General features: G+C 49.8%; 1 protein-coding gene across 1 annotated transcript in view; it reads right to left on the reverse strand.

Annotated features, from left to right (window-relative positions):
* The window catches only part of LAMC3 (laminin subunit gamma 3), a 94,264-nt gene extending 73,729 nt beyond the window's left edge, over positions 1 to 20,535 (reverse strand). The window contains exons 1-3 of the mRNA XM_007944344.2: positions 20,163 to 20,535; positions 6,625 to 6,929; positions 1,517 to 1,647 (exon numbers count right to left, since the gene is read on the reverse strand). Coding sequence (XP_007942535.1) covers positions 1,517 to 1,647; positions 6,625 to 6,929; positions 20,163 to 20,535 — 809 coding nt within the window. The remainder of the gene's footprint in view (positions 1 to 1,516; positions 1,648 to 6,624; positions 6,930 to 20,162) is intronic.
* Between the last annotated feature and the right edge of the window lie 297 nt (positions 20,536 to 20,832).

A 20,832-nucleotide genomic window follows, 5' to 3' on the forward strand; every position in this document is an offset into this window, starting at 1 on the left:
ACATCGAAGGCACCTCCCACTGAACCACCATTGCCACAGGGTACACAGTAGGTGTTCAATTACTGTTGCTTGTACAAGTGAATAATGAATGTCAAAGGTATGGGTAAGGGCTTCCTCCACTCCATCTCTCTGCCATGCTATCAATCTTCTTTTCAAAGAAAGAACCTAAAAATATTTATGATGAAGACCATCACCTGTGCCTTCACTCATGCCACAGCCCTTCTTCTTCTTCTTTTTAAATTTTTATTGTGATTTGGGTGAAAGTTTACAGAGCAAACTCACTTTCCATACAGTAGCTCACATACACTTTGTCTCATGATGTTGACTGCAATTTCCCACAATGCAACAGCTTGCCTCCCACTTCCTCCCCATAGTTACCTCTTCCCTGTGTCCTTCCCTCCCATGCACTCCTGCCCCCTGAGCTGTCTCCCTGTGCATACACAGCCCTTCTAGTCTCCCATGATTGATCTCTCCAAGGACTGTATCTACCTAATGTAAATGTTGAGCTCATATGCCTGTCTTTTGTTTGGCTGGAAGCCACAGGAGTGAGTTCAATTCCAGACCTGAAGGGCAGCTAGAGGCCATAGTCTCAGTGGTTCCATCAGGCTCTATCAGACCAGCAAGCCTAGTCTTTTTTTTTTTTTTTTAATGATTTTGAGTTTTGTTCCACATTGTTCTCCCACTCTATCCAGGATCTCCTACATAGATCTCCCACCAAGTAGTTGACAGTGGTAGCCAAGCACCATCTAGTTCTTCTGGTCTTATATAGGCTGAGGATCACATGGTGTACCAGTCACTTAGACTAATTGTTTCCACATGTTTTTGGTTTTATTTATTCTTCTTTCCTCTGGATGAAGAGAGACTCATTGTTGCATCTAGGTGGCAGCTTACAAGCTTTTAAGATCCCAGTCACTACCTGCCAAAAGTAGGATGTGGAACAATGTTTTTGCCATAGGCCTTCTTGAGCACCCAGGACCGGCAGCTTTGTGCGAGACAGGCACTTGTGGGAATAGAGATAAGAACCATAGCCCTGCCTTCTGGGTAGCCCCTGCTTCTTGGAGAGGGACAGGCTCAAACACATAAACTACAATGTGCAGGGACTGATGCTAAGAACTTAGGTCCAGACACTGAGTTCCTCTTTGGGTGCGAGGCAGTAGCATGTCCCACATGAGAAGAGGAGGAGGGAGCCCCATGCAGAGAGAACAGCAGGGCAAAAGCCTGGTACATCTGGCAAGCAGGGAGCAGGTCCTTGGGGAAGACACAGCTGATGCCCCAGAGAATTAGCAGGAAGCACATGGCTGGGGTGGTGGAAGGGAGTCTGGCAAAAAGGCCTCAAATGCCGGGGCCCTGGCTCCCTCATCTCCCCTGGGGCACCAGAACTGACTTCTCTACCTCTCCACAGTCACCACCAGGTGACTCCCATGTAGCCAGCCACCTTCTACTCCAAGACCAGGGTCCTGGAATTTTGCTTTACTCCTGCCTCCCCTCTGGGCCTCGGCACCCAGCCTTTACCTACCTGCCACCCACGGAGAAGTCAGACACAGCATAGTAGTAAGACTGGAGCACTTTGGGGTCCTTGAAGATGTCGTCCCCGAACGTGTTGAGCCGGTCTAGGGAGATGAGGAGTTCAGTGCTGGTGACCCAGTCCTGGGGAAAATGAAGGGGAGAAGAGAAGAGACACCATTGACAGGCTCTTGAGCATATGCTCCCATCCTGCTTTGCTGGCAGGTCTGGCAGCTGAGCTGGGGTCTTCTGGGGCACAGGGACAGGCTAAACGTAGATAAACCCTGAGAACACTGCATACATAAGGAGCCTGCGCTTTGGGGTCACACCAACCTGAGTTCCAGGCCACCACTGGCTGTGCTTAATGTCTGTTTTTCCCATCTGTGAAACAGAACCAATGTGTCTACCCCACCAAGGTGCTTGAAGGAGGAGACCAACGGTGAATGTAAGTGGTGGAGACGCTGCTAGGGGATAGAGGCCCATCTAAGACCCTGTCTGTGCAGGCCACTTGACTTGTCCCAGTGGCCCCAGAACCCTCATTCCAGAGCTCATTGAGTGAGGATGGGTTTCAGCAAACTCCTCTCCTTCTCAGCCAGGCGAGGTAAGCACAGGCTCACTTGTGCCTACTTACCAATCTGTCTCACATAGGTTTTCACATGAGTGATGTCAGGGATTGTAAATTTGAAAAGAGGAGTTGATTCTGTTGGAAGATGCTGTGAGGTAGGGAGAGAGACAGAAGCCAGCCATACCTAGGAGCAGAATCTTTGATGTGGTGAAAAAAAGGTGAAATTGTTCACAGCAGATTAGTAAGTAAGCACAAGCAAGCCCATGCTTACTTTGCTTATTGGGCGATCCAACACTGGCAAGACCCCATAGACAAGTCACCTACTCCAGGTGATGTCTCTCCTGCCAGAATGTAAGCCCCACAAGAGCCAGGCTTTGGGGCGCCATGTTCTCACTGCATCCCCAGCCCCCAGCTTCTCTCCGCCTACTTGTAGCAGGCACTTGATTAGTAACTACTGAAGGACACAGGACAGCTTCCTCATGGAAGAGCTTGGTGAGGAAGTGGGGAAGGGCCCACGTGAAGGCTGACATTTTGATCCACCTGCTGTTATAATCAGAGGTAGCTCTAGCTGAATGTTAATCAGCATTTTAATTCAGTCCAGGAGCCTCGGGTTTAGCAATCAGGCTCATCAGTGCGGGGAAGCAACGCAACGCAATGCCGTAGAGTTGGATCCAACTCATAGCAACCCCTCTTGGGTTTCCGGGGCAGTACTACTATGGAAGTAGATGGCCCAACCTTCCTTCGGAGGAGTGGCTGGGGGGTTTGAACCGCCAGCCTTCTGGTTAGTAGTCAAATGCCTTACGCACTGCACCACCAGAGCTCTCAGTGCAGGGAAGAAGCTCCTAAAAATGTGTCTTCTCTCTCCAGCATAACTCGAGCCGGTGAGCCCTCTCCAGCTCCCCCTAAACTCGGCAACATGGCAGCCCATGGCTGGGGACCCAGGGCCTCTGTCTGAGGGTGCTTTGGCGGGGCCAGAAAACTTCAGTGGGCCTCTCAACACTTAGCTGAGTTTGTGCTTGAGTTTGTAAGTCTCCAGCACTCCCAGAATCCCCTAAGGCTGCGTATGGCAGATGTTAGTGTCAGTTCAGCTTACCTAAGGAGCTAGTTTGAATGCAGATTCCGATCAGAGGTCTGGGGTGGGGCGTGAGATGCCCCATTTCTAACAAGCACCCAGGAGCTACTGAAGCTGCTGGTTCCTGGATCTAAGGCCTCAGGTGGGAAAATTCATCAGCCCACAGCTGAAGGCACTGCTGGTTTTTTTTTTCCTCCAAAAAAAAAAGAGCTACCTAGAAAATTAGCAAGGAGCTCTGGTGGCATAGTGGTTAAAACACTTAGCTGTAGTAACCAAAAGGTCAGCAGTTCAAACCCATGAGCCACTCCACAGGAGAAAGATGAGGCAGTCTGCTTCTGTAAAGATTTACAGCCTTGGAAACCCTATGGGATAGTTCTCCTCTGTTCTAAAGCATCGCTATGGGTTGGAATCCACTCGATGGCAGTTGGTTTGGGTTTTTTGGTTTTAAAGAAGTAGCAGCAGCTGACATTTACTATGTGATTATTATGGGTCAGGTATGTTACGTTCACCACCTCATGGGGTCCTCACAACAACCCTATGCGGCAGCTCCTGTTATTATCCTCATTTTACAACAAGAAAACAGGCTTGGTGAGAGAAAGTACGGGCAGTCCCCAGGTTACAAATGAGATCCATTTCTAAGTGTGTCTTTAAGTGGAATTTGTAGGTAAGTCAGGACAGGTGCACACAGTTCTTACTTAGCCTTACTTTACTGCAAGAAAAGGCCAGACGTCTTTACAGTGATTCAAAACTGCATATGAAGCAAGTGAAAGGGACTGTGTTGAAGAATTTGTTGAGAGTAGAGGTTGGTTCAACTGTATCAAAATGAGGGCAAATTTACATAAAATTAAAGGGCAAGTACACGTTGTCTCAAGTCATGTTCTTAATGTGGGGACTTATGGTATTCTCCAAATTGCACAACTTCCCTGGCTGAACTAGAATTCAGCTGTCAGTCCCTAAGACCCAGGCCTTAACCACTAGACTAGCCTGCCTTCCAGTGGGGCCCAGAGAGATCGATGGCTTGCCAAGGTCTCTCGGCCTGTGAGTGACAGAACAGGTCAAGCACCCCTCCTCTGAGTTCCTGCATCTGCTTTCTGGCCTGTGACCTACTCTATCAGTCTATAAAGAGGATGACAAAGGAACAAGGTGAAAATCTCCAAGACACTAAGATGGAGCTGGGAGAGAAGGAGGCTTTGTTCCCCTAGCCCACACTGCAGGGGGAACACCTCAATGCCTTAAAGGTAAAGTCACTTGGGGACAAACCAAAGCCCCACTGTGCACAGGCAATGAGGTTTGCAATCTGCAATAGCCCAGCTACAACCACGAACGGGCTGTGAGGTTTACTGTGGACAGATCCTAGCTCCAGAATGTGAGGTTGAGGAGATGCGGACAGTGTAACACTTGGGTTCTGGGGAGCTGTAAGTCTGCTCCAGCCAGGACCACAGGGAGCGGGGGGGTGCTGAGGCTGCCCCTCCACTCTGGCAGCCTGATTCTGGGTCGGCCAGGTCAGCCTTCTCTCCAAGATCCTGTCCCCTCTGTGGCAGACAGAGGGACATGAAACCCAGCAGCCATATCCGCCACACATCCGCCCAGCCTACCACCCCAAAATGCTCATGTCCCTCACAGAAGCTCCATCCAACATGCTAGGAGGGGAGGAGGAGGGAGAAGTGCCAGGCAGGGCTTGCCTTTCTTTCTCTGCCCTCAGCTTTCACCTAGGAACAGCAGGAGAGACATTTCTGAAAAGGTCATTTCTCAAAAGGGACAATGTCCACAATGTATGTGGCAATGGCCTCCTGTCAGAAACTGCCCGCCTGCCAGGGTCTCAGGTTAAGCCTCTCCTTGGGCTTACAGGACAGACAGCAGCACAGATGCAGGTCAGCTGATAGCCCGGCCTTCTGTGCTTGTCTTCATCTGACCCTGGTTGGTTTCTTCTACCCTAAAGAGCTTGGAGCCCCGTGGAGAAGTGACTATAATTTTAAGCAAAATCATGATGGTGACTGTTCTGGTCACCTAGTACTGCTCTGACAAGAATATACCACAAATGGGATGGCTTAAACAAACAGTTTATTCTTACAATTTGGAGGCTTTAAGTCCAAGTTCAAAGTGCCAGGCTCTAGGGGCTGGGTGAAAGCCCCTCAACCTTGGGGTATAGCTCTGCCTCCTGCTCCCGGCCCACTGAAGCTAGAGGTGTTTCTTCCCTCAGACAGCTGCTGGCTGCTGAGGCTGAGAAGCCCCAAGGTTGACGAATGAAAAGGCACAGTCCCAATGTTACCAAACCACACGGCAGGCCATTAAGTTAAGTCCATCGTAAGCCCCAAGTTCAGCAGAGCATAGCAGGTTGCTGAGCAACGACATGGCTACATGCAGGGTCCAAGCATGCCAAAGGCTAGAGACCATTCCCAAGGCTTCTCCTTAACTACAGGAAGCAGACCACATCCCAAAGACAGCTCAGCTGCTTGTGGTAGATCCCACCATGGACTTGATTGCCAGTCTCATCATGGGGAATAACTACCACAGTGACATGTGGACATTTTTAATGGCATGAGCAGAGCCTAAGCCTTAACATCCGTTCTGCAAAGCAGAACAATTTCACTTGGGTTTCACATCTTGGTTGTGGTAAAAACTGCTCACTACAGATTAGTAAGTAAGCCTGTGCTCACTTTGCTTACTGGGTAATCTGCCCCTGATAGAACTCACCCTACTCCAGTATGAACTCATGTGAGCATAACTGATAACACTTCAAAGACCCTATTTCCAAATAGGGCCACACATTCACAGGTACAGGGTTTAGAACTTCAGCATGTCTTTCTTGGGGGACTCAGTTCCATTCACAACAGCAAAGAAAAGCTTTGAAAGTCTCAAGGGAAGGAAGTGGCAGTTTTACTTGGACAGAGGCCCATCAGAACCCAGGGAAATGGACAACAGGGCCTTCTTACCCCCTAGCTCCCTGAGAGCACTCAGCAAGGACAAGCAGACTGACATGTCTGTAGATGAATAAAACTGACACCCATGAACGTAGGCATCCATGAATGCAAGTTGCCACAGGGCTCCTGGGAGCTGCAGGGCTCTGCTACAGGAAACAAGGGAAGGGACACTTTTATCTATTTCATAATCAAAAAACCAAATTCATAGCCATCTAAGTGATTCCAACTCATAGCAACCCCTACTGCATTTGCAAGGCTATAAATCTTTACGGAAGTAGATCATCCCATCATTTTTCGGGGGAGCAGCTGGTGGATTTGAACTGCTGACCATCTAGTTGGCAGCCAAATGCTTTATCCACTATACCACCAGAGCTACTTATTTCATAATCAAACATCCACAAAGGATGTAGACACAACAGAGATTCTGTTGCTTGAAGTTTGAAAACCATGAGATCTCGCATGGCCCCTTGTGCCTGGGGCTGCTGTAGACTTTCCTGTGGTCTCCTCAACCCAGGCATCCACCCACTGCCCAGCCCCCACCCCTAGCCCCACTTCTTGCTGACCTGTAACACCGGGCTCTCCTCAAAGTTGTAGGCACTGGGCCGGCCCTCCAGGGTAGAGAAGGCCACGTTGCCTCCACTCAGCGGGGAGATATCGCTGAACTCGGAAGTACAGAAAGCCACACGCTCATCTTCACCAGGACGCAGGTACACCCCCTCCCGCTTGCCGTAGGTCTTCTTGCAGGAGGCGCTATAGTACTGGTAGGGCTCCCATGGGCCACCAGCATGGCTGCGCTTGTAAATGGCGAAGCTCTCAGGGCGACTGGTGTGGAACTTCAGCCTCACGTAAGTGATTTCATAGGCCTTCCCTGCAGCCAGGAAGAAATGGACCCAATTTTCAGAAGGGAAGGGAAAAAGGGAAGGCCACACTGTAAACTAACTTGGACGGACTTTTAGAGGCTGCCTCTTCTCTATGGCCCTTAAGCCTGTCATGGTCCACAGTCTTCCTTACATCCTGAGGAGGAATCACTTTAATCCTCTGCTTAGAACGCTTGGCCCTACGTAAGAGCTAAAACTATAAAACTCTTAGAAGAAAATACAGAAGTAAATCGTTGTGACCTTGGATTAGGCAAAACTTCCTTAGTTAAGGTACTAAAAGTGACGAAAGAAAACAGAAAAATTGGACTTCATCAAAATAAAAAAATATGTATTTATGTTTCAAAGGATACCATTGAGAAAATGAGAATAAAACAACCTGCAGAATGGGAGAAATTATAGGCAAAACATATATCTGATAAGGGATTTATATCTAACATATATAAAGAACTCTATAATTCAATAATAAAAAGGCAAATGCCCCAGTTTAAAAATGAGCAAAGGATCTGAATAGATTTTCTTCAACAACAAAATACAAATGGCCAATAAGTAAGTGAAAAGATACTCGACATCATTAGCTATCAGGAAACTGCAAATTAAAACTGTAACAAGATAGCAGCCACTAGGATGACTAGAAGCAAAGGACACGTAATAATAAATGCTGGTGAGGGTGTAGGGAAATTGGAACCCTCATGCACTGCTAGTGGGAACGTAAAATGATGCAGCCACTTTGGAAAACGAGAATGGCCAGACTTCGTCTCACCTACTTTGGTCATGTTGTAAGAAGGGACCATTCCCTGGAGAAGGATGTCATGCTTGGTAAGGTGGAGGGTCGACGTAAGAGGGGAAGGCCCTTAATGAGATGGATTGACTGCAGCGGTGGGCTCAAGTATAGCAAGGATCATGGAGCTGGTGCGGGACTGGGTGGTGTTTCGTTCTGCTGTGCCTAGGGTCACTATGAGTTGGAGATGACTCAACGATGCCTAACAACAAAAACTTTGGAAAACAGTCTTGTAATTCTTCAAAATGTTAAAACATCAAGTTACTACTGTAAGACCCAGCAATTCTACTCCTGTGTGGAGAAATGAAAACACAGGGCCATATGAAAAATGTGTGCACAAATGTTCATGGCAGCATTATTTATAATAGCCAAACGGCGGGAACAAGGAAATAACTCAGACATCTGTCAACTCATGAATGAATAAATAAAACATGGTGCATGCATACCATGGAATGCTATCTAGAAATACCTAGGAATGCAGTCCTGCTACATCCCACAACGTGGATAAACTAAAAGCATTACACTAAGTGAAAGAAGCTAGTCACAAAAGGTCACTTATTATGTTTCTATTTATATGAAGGGAGCTCTGGTGGCGTAATGCCAAAGGCATTTGACTGCTAATCAGAAGGCTGGCAGTTCAAACCCACTGAGAACTCTTTGGAAAGAAGGCTGGGCAATCTACTTCCATAGTGATACTGCCTCAGAAACCCAAGGAGGGGTCACTATGAGTCAGATCCCACTCAACAGCAGTTTGGTTAGTTGTTGGTTGGTTATTTATATGAAATGTCTAGACTAGGCTGGCGCAAAGAGTGAAGTGCTTGACTAACTAAAAAGTTGGCAGTTCAAATCCAGAGTGCCTTGGGGGAAAGGCCTGGCGGTGTGCGTCCCAAAGGTCACAGCCTTGAAAACCCCATGGAGTGTGTTCTACTTTGCGCACATGGGGTTGCTGTGAGTCAGAATCGACTCCACAGCAACTGCTTTGGCGTGTTTTTCAGGGTTGGGAGGTATTGAGAGATGACGAGGAGCTGCTAATGGGTAAAAGGTTTCTTCAGGGGTGATGAAAATATTCTAAAATGGACTGTGATCATCATAGTCAATATTACAACTGTGAATACACTGAAACCCACTGAATTGTATACGTTAAGTGGGCACATTATGTTGTTGTTGTTGTTGTTGTTATGTGCTGTCGAGTCGGCCCCGACTCATAGCGACCCCTCCTTGGGTTTCCGAGGCAGTATCACTACGGAAGTAGGATTGCCCAACCTTCCTTATGATACGTGAAATGTATCTCAATAAAGCTATTATGCTAAAAATATCTTGGCTCCTGGGGAAGGCAGTTTGGCAACATGGATGAAGAGTCATACAAATATTCTGCCCTTTGGCAGAGGAAACTCACTTCTGGGAATTCAAGCAATGAAAAGAGTCTAAATGCATGAAGATGTTCATCAAGGTGTTGTTTATACAAGGAAAAAATTGGGACCATAAGGGACTGGCTAATAAATCGTAGGATTTAAAGTCATGTGATGATTGCAGCCACTGAAACAGTTGGCAGAGAGCTTGTGATACGTGGGAAAAGCTTACATTAAAATATTAAATGAAAACAAAGGGACAGATTATACATGAAGAATCATCAGACTTATATTTTAAGAATCCCAAGAGAATAGGCAGAATAGAAAGACACAAACTGGTAAGTGCGGTGCTCTGCGGGACGTGGGACTTTGAGTAACTTTTCTTCCTTTTTCAATTTTTCCATATGTTCCAAATTTTCTCTCATTAAGCTTGTTCTAATTTAAAAGCTGGAGAAAACACTTTTCTTTTTTTATTTTAAAAAAGTAACTGCCTTGCCATGTTCTGTTTCAAGATGTTTTTCAAAGTGAAGCTGCAGCCCAGCTTGGCACTCTAACTCCAAGTCCCTGAAAACAAAGCACGTGTAGCAAATGGAGCCAGTGTCTGGGAGCGGCGTCTGCTTCGGGGACAAGCAGGCCCAGGCCCCTGAGCAAGGCAGGGGTTTACCCCAGACTCACATTTACTAAAGGATGCTGCATGGGAAGCTGCTGTGGGGTCGCAGGCTCCGACTCCTCGGTAAACATTGAGCAGCCAGACACCCTGTGGGCGGGGAGCTTGGAGCCACTTAAAAGGTAGCTGGCAGCCAGAACTGCTATCGGAAAAAGGCAGTCACTGGGATTTCATGCAAACGAGCAATATCACGTGCTAGGAAATGGCTTTTCCTCTTCCTCGCCAAGCCAGGAGGTGAGAGAAGATACGGGAACATCACAAAGATGGGGCAGGCTTTTTGTTGCCAAGACAGCAATTTAATCCCCCCTTTGTGATAGAAAGGTTTTGAAGGGCGGCAAACCGAAGGCTGGAGGAAGGAAACCATCTCACAATCTTCTAAACAGCAACAAGAGGTAGATTTGTAGGCCCAACCCAGATCCTTGCAAGTTCTGGGACCCCATGGGGCTTCAGGGTACTTTAGACAGATGTGTTCCTATCAGGAAAGCTGGGCCAAACTGTCATCCTCAGCCGTCAAGAGGGAGTGACATTGCTTGGAAACATTAAACGGCTTTACCTCCCAGCCACCCAATCCACTGTTCCTCATGCCTTGAATGCTTTTCCCTGCTCCTCACCTGGCTGGCTCCTATGCATCCTTGTGCATCCCTCTGCTTAGCAGACTGACCACATGCTCTAGCCTCACTTCTTGTCACTGCCTTCTCCTCCCTCTCCATGCTCCAGCCAAACTGAACCACGAAGAAGCCCTCATTCTGCTAGCATCTGGCCCAGCCTGGAACACCCTTCTCTCTGCCTTCCCTGGCTAAGTGCTACTCATTCTTGGAACGTCAGGTCACGGAAGCCTCCCCTGATGAGTTTGTATGCCTCACTGGGGCTTCCAAAGCCTCTCTGTGACTCCCGTGGGGCAGGGACTATGAATCCTTAGATCTGAGCACAGTGCCTGACACACAGTAGGTGCTCAATACATGTTTGCTAATGAGCCAGCAAGGATGAAGCATGATTTATAACTTTAAGGAGTGGAGACAAGCAGGCCCAACAAAATGGCTAAGACTCTAAGCGTGTGGACAAGTCATGATCCCTTAATGAGTCTGTTTAACAGTAAGAGTCAACATTTATTGAGCACCTACAGTACACCAGGCACCTGGGTAAGGACTTGATGCCACTGGAATACTGAGATCCCCAAACAGTCCCATCACTGTGTGCATTTTACTAATGAGGCTACTGGAGCTCAGGAAGGAGAAAGGGACTCGCCTAACATCCTGAAGAGCACAGCTGAGCTCCCCGACCACCAGCTTGTCCGCCCCAAAGCTGCAGCCCCCAACCAAGCTAACTTCCCATTCAAAACTCTGTATATTCCCAGGGAGATGGGGCTGTTGGGAAGGGGGTGCTGGAGTCCATAGAGACCACGGAGGTCCCATTCTGCCCCCTACCCTTCACCTGCAGACTGGTCCAGCTGCTGGTGCAGAAGGGGCCCACCTAAGCCAAGCACCAGGCACACCAAGCCATGTCCTCTCCAACCAGCTGGGACATAAAGCCCGTCAAGAGTGACACCAGAGCCAGTCATAAAACCAAGCCGCCCACATCCGGTACAAACCAGAGAATGAGCTCGGAACAGGAGAGGCTTATTTTGGGAAGATGGAAACAAAACAAAGCCCTTTAATTGGAGCCATCTGGGGAGCAGTGGCCTGGGAGTGGGGCTGGAGGGGGCAGGGTAGGGAGCTGATTGAGAATGCATGGGCTCAGCCACTCTGCCCTCTACGGGCATCAGGGCCAGGCTGGGAGCTTCTCCCAGCCTATGGGGAGATCACAACAGGGCCCCCCCAGCCCCACCATCTGGCCACCCACCATGCCAGTCCTTCATCTCCTGTCCTAGCTCTGGATAACCTGGGGCATGGTGAATCCCCGTCAGGAGCTGGGGATTCCCCAGGACCATGGTGCCAGACACCAAGACAACCTGGCTGAGCCTGGGCTAGGCCCATCTCAGCCCTCCCATCTCAGGACCAAGAATCTGAGCTCCAAGGAAGAACTGAGAATAATTGAGCCTGCAGTCTATCCCAGGGAGACTGAACAGGTTTCGTTAGATTGAGCACTGCCTAGGGTTTTGTGTTGAGAAAGATTCTGAGGTCTGTCCTGAGCTGCGACGTGACAGGACAAACCACACCAAGAAGCAGCAGGATATTCAAGACCATTGCAATAAACCTGGGGCCAGACGAGGGGTTCAGTGGAATGAAGGGGTAAAAGGTGAACACAGGAATATTTCAGAGAACAATCCAGTGATCTGGTGGATGCTAGAGTCAGAAGGCTGAAGACAGGAAAGAACCCCATTGGACTACCAGGTTTCCAGCTTCAGTGCATGAAAAGACCTGGGGTGGGGGGTGGGAAAGGGAGGAATCATGCTTTTCTTTACTTTTGGACCGTAAGTCTAAGGTCTTTGTGTGACATCTAAAGTCTGATGTTGAGGGGGCCGCTCAAATCCCTAGCCAAGGGCTCAGGTAGGAGACGGCACCTGGGCAAGAAGTGCAGGTGGGATCCTGAATGTCAGCCATATTTTCAATAGGCAAAGCCAAGGGCATGAGATGGGGCAAGGGCAAGCCTGATGGTAGGCCTGGCACAGAGCTGAGGGAGAGCAAGGGAAGGGAGGTGGGTGAAGTGGCTGGAGCCTGAGATGAGTGTGAGCAGGGTGTGGACAGGAGGGGCGAGAAGGTCAGGAGGAAGGCTGGGGCCACTGTGAACCCTTGAGGGGTTTGGGATGTATCCAGAAGACTGGTGTTGTGGATTGAATTGTGTCCCTGTAAAATAGGTGTTGTCAATCCTAACCTCTGTGCTTGTGGTTATAATCCCATTTGGGACTGGGTTGTCTTTGTTATGTTAATGAGGCAGGATTAGTATAGCTGTGTCTTGAGTCAATTTCTTTTGAGATATAAAAGAGATTAAACAAGCAAGCAGAGACAGGGGAAGACTGATGCCAAGCCACATGGAGATCTCCAAGGAATCAGAAAACAGAAGCTGAAGAGACAAAGACCTTCCTCCAGAGCTGATAGAGAGAGAGAGAGCCTTCTCCTCCAGCCGGCACTCTGAATTCCACCCTCCTAAACTGGGAGCTCTGGTAGCTTAGTGCCTAAGGCACTAGACTGCTAACCAGAAGGTTGGCGGTTCAAAGCCACCAGCCACTCCTCGGAAGGAAGGTTGGGCAATCTACTTCCGTAGAGATACTGCCTCGGAAACCCAAGGAGGGGTCACTATGAGTCGGAGATGACTCCACAGCACATAACAACAAACTGTGAGAGAACAAATTGCTGTTTGTTAAAGCATCCACTTGTGTTATTTCTGTTCGAGTAGCACTAGGTAACTAAGACAACTGGGGAGCTCCATTCATTCATCCTTGGTGCACTACTCCCTGGCTCCTGCTAAGGAAATACAGTGGTGCTGTAACATGCAAGGGTTCACATCCCAGTTCCACCGCCTACTGGTTCTAGGGTGAATTTTCTCACATCCCTCAGGTTAACTGGGTAAGTGACTTGAATGTGGTGCCTCAGTTTCCCCATTTGTAGAACTGGCATAATAATGTTGTTAGCAGCCATCGAGTCAGCCCCACCTCATGGAGAGCTCATGCACACCGGAACAAAACACTGCCCTGTCCTGGGCCACCCCTGTGATCAGCTGCAGGTCAGACCATTGTGAGCCCCAGGGTTTTCATTGGTTTATTTTCAGAAGTAGTTCACTAGACCTTTTCTCCTAGCTTGTTTTAGTCTGGAAGCTCTGCTAAAACCTGTTCAGCCTCAAAGCAACACACAGCCTCCATGGATAGATGGGTGGAGGTACATGAGGTGCATCAGCTAGGAATCAAACCTGTATCTCCCACGTGGAAGGTGAGAAGTCTGCCACTGAACCACCACTGCCCCAAATGGGCTTAAAAACAGAGCTAAATAAGTAAATGCCAACAAAGCGCTCAGAACGGTCCCAGACAAAGGCACACCAAAAAACCAGAACCAAACCCATTACCATTGAGTGGATTCCGACTCTTAGCTACCCTATAGGACAGAGCAGAACTGCTCCATAGGGTTTCCAAGGCTGTAATCTTTCTGGAAGCAGATGGCCACATCTTTCTGCTGCAGAGTTGCTGGTGGGTTCAAACCACTGACCTTTTGGTTAGCAGCTGATAACTTAACCAGTGTCCAACCGGAGCTCTTTATGGGGGTGGCATGCACACAGCTGTTTTCTGTTATTCCAGTCATCCGCTCTGCAATCACTGAGCACCCACCATGCTGTGGGCCCTATGCTGGGCACTAGGAGACAGCTGTGAAAACAGATCTCCTTCTAGCGGCTTGGAGCTCATGACAGACACAAACAAACCCAAAACCTCAACGCAGCACGACCTGGATTGTGATGGGGGAGGGGGAGGGGCTGGAAGAATGCATGGGTGGGGGCTTTGCCCAATCCTAAGGGTGGGGGTTGTTGCCCAGAGGTGGTCACCTCTAATCTGAGTGGGGCCCCCAGGAGCTCATCCACAGCTGCCTCCCCAGGGCTTGGCACAGTGACTCTCTACAGTAGGTAGTCAATTGAGTTTTGTTGAGTGAAGGAGATATGGGTTAACCAGAAGGTGGGAAGGGAAAGGATCCTGGGCAGAAGCAGCAGCAGCAGATCTAAGGGCCGGGAGGAAAGGGAGACAGCCCCTCATAGCCCTGCAGAAGGGCAGCTGGCTGCAGCCAGAGTGGTAGGCAGGGTAGCGATGGTCTGGAGCCTGGGGAGGCTGATGGAAGACCAAGCTCCACCTCATTAGTCCATACGATTGCCTGCACCCCTCCTAAGCTTTGGACTTCCCCTCCCCTGCAACTCCTGAGCCACTCCCAACAGGCCCAGGGAGGGGCCAGGCGCCCAAGGCCAGCTGGGGCCAGGAGCCTTGGGAGCCACTTCTGTGGGTGGAAGCTAACCAGGGCTCCTGCCTTGACCTACCCTACCCTCCTGGGGCCCAGTGTTCCAGCCAGAACCCACAGGGAGAAAGGAGGACTCAGCCCCCCAGCATTGGCCCCAGCCAAGGGAAACACAGCCTCCTACTCAACAGGAAGATGCAATGAAGCCAAAGCTCAGGAGACCCAGCTGGCTTTGGGGCCCTCGCAGGCTGACAGGGTCTTCCTGACGTCTAGGCCCCGCCCCACAGTGGCTGGCCAGGCCCCACTGTCTCCTCATTCTCTTCACTCCAGCCATCCAGGCCCTATGGGTCCAAAAACACACTGAGCTGCCTCCCGCCTCGCCACGTCTGTCTCCTTAGCTTGGAATGTCTTCCCTCTTCTGTCAACTCCAATCAGCCTTCAGATCTCAGCAAAGCCTTTCCTGACCCCTAGACGAGACTCACTCACCTGATGTGAACATCAGTCCTCCTTTAGAGAATTCCTCAGTATGACCCATCTCCTAGGGAACCGTGAGCCCCACAAGGCTGGGACTGTGTGTGAGACTTGCTCACAACCATCTTCCCACACCCAGCATAGCTGAAGTCTAGTAAATACTGAGCAAATGAGTAGAAGGATGCAGTGAAGAGCTCAACTCTACACACGAGAGGTCAAGGGCATGCAGCTGAGCCCATTTACCTTCCTCCTTGCAGCTTCCCCTTGGCTCAGGGGCTCAGAGCTCATCTTCTGGGGGACTCAGGGGTCTTTTTGAGGTTCCAGGAAGTCCTCAGGAATCCAAGCAAGTACGCATGCTGAAGGAGAAATACACCCCCACCCTTGCCAAAAAGCCAAGGTTGGACTTGGTTCTTCCCAGGACCAAGGCCTGAAGCATGATGAACACTCATCATTCCTAAGTGAAGTATAGTCAGGGGTAGGGGCCAGAGGTCACACCAGGCAGGGTTCAAAACCTGGCTCCATTATTTATTGGCTGTGTGACTCTAGGCAACTGACTGCACCTCAGAGCCTCAGTTTTCTCATCTATAAAAGAATGAACTGTGCTGGGTAGGGGTACTGACTCAGTGGAGTTTTTGGCATGTGGTGAGTGGTCTCTTGAAATGTCTGTTACCCCTGCTAACTTTCCACCTCTTCCACACCCTTTGCTGGTCACCCGGCCCCGACCCAGCCCGCTTCCCAGGGCCTCAGTGGAGGCTGGGAGCAGCCAAACCCCATTGCTGCCATTCATCTCAGACAGGAAGGCTCAGCTTAGCAACTAGAGGATTTGGAACAGATGTCTGGGAGATCACAGGGGGCTGGGAAAGCAGCGACCTCCATCCCAGGCTGACTGGAGGCCTCTCCTTCCCCTGCCCTTCACCCGGCTCCCTCCAGAGCATCCCCCCCAAAGCAGACCGCCCACTCTTCCCTCCCAAGAGCCTTCAAGGAGTGGAGGGAGTGAGGGATGGCGCCAGCAGAGGTGGCCTGAGGCCTGAGAGGAAAGGGCCTCTACTGGGAAGAAGAATCCCATCACCAGAAGGACATGGTGTGACAGAGAGGATACTCAGATGACCCTGGCATCTCCTTCCCCCAAAATTATGCAATCTCTGACTTAGCTTGGAGTTGACCAAAGTCACGGGGAACCAAAAATGGGCTGAGTCTGGAGCTGCTGTGGGTCCCCAGCTCCCATCATGCGTAAATGGAGCCTGAGGTCAGGGCATATCTTGGGGGCCAGGCTGGCCAGGCCCAGCATTTCTCAATCCTGACAGTACAGCCCACCTTGCAGGGGAACCTCAGCTCTGACCTGTTCTCAGCAGAGTGACTGTTGCCACACAGAAGAACTATCAAGGTGCCTGTAAGTATTTGGCTGACCCAAACTCATGGAACCCACACAACCATCCTGGGAAGTAACGACTCTTATCCTTATTTTACAGATGAGAAAATTGAGGTACAGAGAGGCAAAGTCACTTGCCCCGTGGTTGCTAAGCTGGACCTGAGTCCAAAGCCCTTGTTTTGTGACTTTTACCTGATTCCATCTCCCAGAGTAAGCAAAATAGAACTCCAAGCTAGACCTAGAAACACAAGACAGAGGAGGTGACACCTTCGTTCATTCACTCTTTCATTCATCCATTCATTGTACAAACACTCCCAGGGCAACTTCTATGTGCCTGCAGCTATACAACATAATGGAAAGGTCACTGGCTCAGGGTCAGACATGCAGGGTGAAGTCTCACCTCTGCCCCTTACAGTGCATGGCCTCCCTCTCTGAGCCTCAGGTTTTTTTCTTATAGAGGAATGGGAACCACCTTGCCTCCAAGGGTTCTAGGCAGAGTTTCAGGAGGTCACAAGCTAAAGCACAGGACCCAGCAAACACTCGGCAAATGAGACCCCATTGACTTTGAACCAATTCCAACCCATAGTGACCCTAAAGGACAAAGTAGAACTGTCAGTCTGCTTTATGGAAGCAGACTACTGACGCTTTCTCCTTGGAGCCACTGGTGGGTTTGAATGACGAACTTTTTGGTTAGCAGTGGAGCGTTTTAACCATTGAGCCACCAGATGGGAACCGCCTCAAAATACAAAACATTGGCCGTCTCCCTCTCCCCTCCCCAGCCCTGTTTGTTAGTGTCTGGTTGAGCCGCTTTCCCCTGCTGGCCCTGGGTTTCACCAACACGTGTAATACATCACCCAGACCCACAACCTCTGTCATGGAACAATGTGCCTCCCTCGCAAGTCCCCACCCTGTCCCAGATTCCTTCCCTTGTGGCCTTGAGGTCCTGCCAGCCCCATCTAGCTCCTTCCCCCCACTGGCTTCCTGTCACCCTGCCTGGGTAGAGCCCCACCCCATCCACAAGTTCCACCCAGACAAGGCAAGAGAAGTGAGTTTCTTGAGACAGCCACTAGCACTCTGCCAGCACCTGCCTCCTCCCACGAGACGGCTCCTGCTCCCCAACTCCAGTGTCATTTCCCAGTCCTCATGATGCTGTCACCTAGGACTACGAAGAGACATCTTTGTTGGTAAATGGCAGAATCATGTCAAGGAGCTCGTGCACAGGTTCACAACAACTCTCACTGTAGCAGCTTTGTGTCTTTGGGTAAAACATTTAACTTCTCTTAGTCTCAACTTTCTCATCTGAAAAATGAGGATGTAGTTCCAAAACGTCTCACTCAACTCATTCAAATGCCTTGGATCCAGACGTGTTTCAGAACTCTGAATTGTTCATATTTTAGGATGATGCAGTGTGTTTACCATATATTGTGTTAACACTCCAGTGGGAGCAGGGCTGCAGGTTCTACACAAATGAGATTTCAGTAGCAAACTGTATGAATATGTACACTAAGTGGGCTAAAAAAGACTACAAAGCCTCAGATTAAAATGATTGAGCAGTCAAAATGAGTTATTAAAAACAAAGCACAACAAAAACATTTTGGTTTTCAAAGATTTTGCATAAATACACTACTGAACATAACCAAAAACACACCAACACCAGAAGACAAAATAGATGACTGGGACAAAGGAGACACTCAGGCCTATCAAAACTGTGAAAAAGTGAACTCACAGACCAGGAAAAAGAATTGGCAACAACATATCAGACAAGGGGCTAATCTCTAAAAGTTATAGAAAACTTCAACACCTTAACAACAAAAAGACAAATAATTCAATTGAATAATGGTCAGAGGGCATGAAAGATACTTCACCAAAGACATTCAGCCAGCTAACAAGCCCATGAAGAAATGTTTGCAATCATTAGCCATTAAACCAAACCCAACCCACTGTCATTGAGTCGATTCAGACTCACAGCAATCCCCATGAGATTTCCAAGGCAGTAAATCTTTACAGAAGTAGTTTGCCCAAACTTTGTTCTGCAGAACAGCTAGTGGATTTGAACTGCCAACCTTCTGGTTAGCAGTCAAATGCCTTAGGCACTGCACCAGCAAAGTTCCTTAGCAATCCCACTACTAAGTATAAATAAATCCTAGAGAAATAAGAGCTGTGACACAAACAGATATATCCACACTCACGTTCATCGCAGCAAAAAAAGATGGAAACAACCTAACTGCCTCAAACAATGGATAAATGGTGAAACAAACTATGGGGCAGACACACAATTGAACACTACCCACCATTAAGGAACAAGGATGAATATGTGAACCATTTCATTACATGGATGAACCTAGAGACACTATGCGGAGTGAAATTAGTCAATCATAAAGGACAAATATTGTATGAGACCATCATTGCAAAAAATCAAGAGAAGGATTTCACACAAAAGAAATATTCTCTGATGGTTACCAGGGGTAGGAGGGTAAGAGAGGGCAAACCACTAATTAGAGGGTAGACATGTATTAATTTGGGTGAAGAGGAAGGCAAAAACACACACACATACACATACAACAACCTTTTGGTTTTCAAAGCTTTGGGGGACATTGCAGACAAAGGAGTGTGCTTGTGCTAACACTACCTCCCTGGAAGAGCTGTAGAGATAAGATGCTTAACACAGCGTACAGGCCTGAGGAGGGGGCTGGGCTGGCTGGGCCAAAGGTGGGGGGCATTCCAGTTCCCTGAAATAACGGGGGGGGGGCTGGAGAGCAAAGGCTATGGTCAGGCCTCTGGATTCTGATTCGCCAGAAGTAAGCGGTAAACTTTCGATTACCAGCTGACAGATCGGTAATTCAAATCCGCTCAAGGACACCTTGGAAGACAGGCCTGATAATCTACTTCTGAAAGGTCACGGCCTTGACAACTCTGTGGAGCACAGGTGCCACTCTGGCACATGTGGAGTTGCCATGAGTCAGAATCAACTTGACAGCAGTTGGTTTTAAGTTGTCCTGCACCTTAGCAAATGTGGGCTCAGCTGCTAATCAAAAGGTCAGTGGTTTGAACCCACAGGAGAAAGATGTGGCAGTCTGCTTCCATAAAGATTACAGCTTTGGAAACCCTGTAAGACAGCTCCACTCTGTTCCATAGGATTGCTATGAGTCAGAATCAACTGAATGGCAACTGGTTTGGGGTATTCTTTGGTTTGCACCTTAGCACGGGGTTGGATGGAGAGAGGCATGGGCAGAGCAGAGAGGCCATGCCACTGGGTCAAGCGACAGAACAGCGGGCTGAAACGTGGCCCTCCGACCCAGAACCTCAACTTTTCTGATTGATGAACATTTGGAATCCTCTCACTAGAAAAAACACCCAAAGACTCTGAGCCCCTAAAGCCAACCAGAAAACCTAAAATTAGGAGCCACTGCCCTAGAGGGTGCATAAATTCACCCCTTGCGGTGAGTCTCCTTTCCCCACCAACAGTTCTGGATCTAGAGTGAAAAACCATTACAGAGCATCGTAATTGCACCCAGGCCCACCGCTCTGCAAAAAGCTACTAGAGCCTTCAAAGCCCTAAGGGGCAACCCTCAGTCTAGCCTGCCGGCCACTAGGGGGCACATGTACTGTTCCTTGAGCTCCCTTTATTTCCGTCCCATCACCCAATCCAGGCTCACATCAGCTGAGGCCCGTCTCCCGTCCAGGATGGGATGAGGACAGGTGGCTGTGCTTGGGCGGTGCTTACCTAGGCGGAGGGTGATGTTGACCGAGGTAGGGTATTGCACGCCGAACGCCATGGACGGGCTCTGCCACCAGGTGCTCTCATCCTGGCTGTGGAAGTCGGTGAGGTAGGAGGCGTTGTGGTGGAGATCAGGGTCGGCTGCGTCACAGCGCTGGCACTGCGCCGCAGCGCCCAGCGCGCCCACGTGCGGGCAGAAGTCCTCAGGCGGGTGACCGCACGTGTGTGAGGCCTCTGCGCGCCTGCCAAACGCCGCGTTCTCGAACACCGGCAGGCAGCGTTGGGGGCGCCCTGCGTCGTCGTAACACGCGCCCATGCCCGCGCCCGCAGTTAGTGGGGCCAGCAGCGCCAGGCTGAGCAGGAGCGCGGCCACCATCATGGTCAAGGGCACCGACGACCGTTCGCGCCCGGCTGTGCGCGCCTGGCTCTGTTTGCCCGGGCTCTGCCCGGGTGGGAGTAGACAGAGCGCGAGGCGCCAGAACCCGCCTCCTCCAGCAGGCGGGACCCGAGGCTGGGCTGGGAGGGTAGAAGGGAGGAAGGTCGGGCTGCACCCCAGCCACCTCCCAACCGTCCGTTCGCGCTCTCCCCCGCCTGGTGGACGTGTCCGGGAGTGGCCAACTTTGGAGTGGCCCAATTTGCCTTCTCATCTTGGATCTGCTGGCGGACCCTCTCCCCT

The sequence above is a fragment of the Orycteropus afer genome, unplaced genomic scaffold (assembly GCF_000298275.1).
Source record: "Orycteropus afer afer isolate SDZICR_OR568_19922 unplaced genomic scaffold, OryAfe1.0 scaffold00123, whole genome shotgun sequence".
NCBI lineage: Eukaryota > Metazoa > Chordata > Mammalia > Tubulidentata > Orycteropodidae > Orycteropus > Orycteropus afer.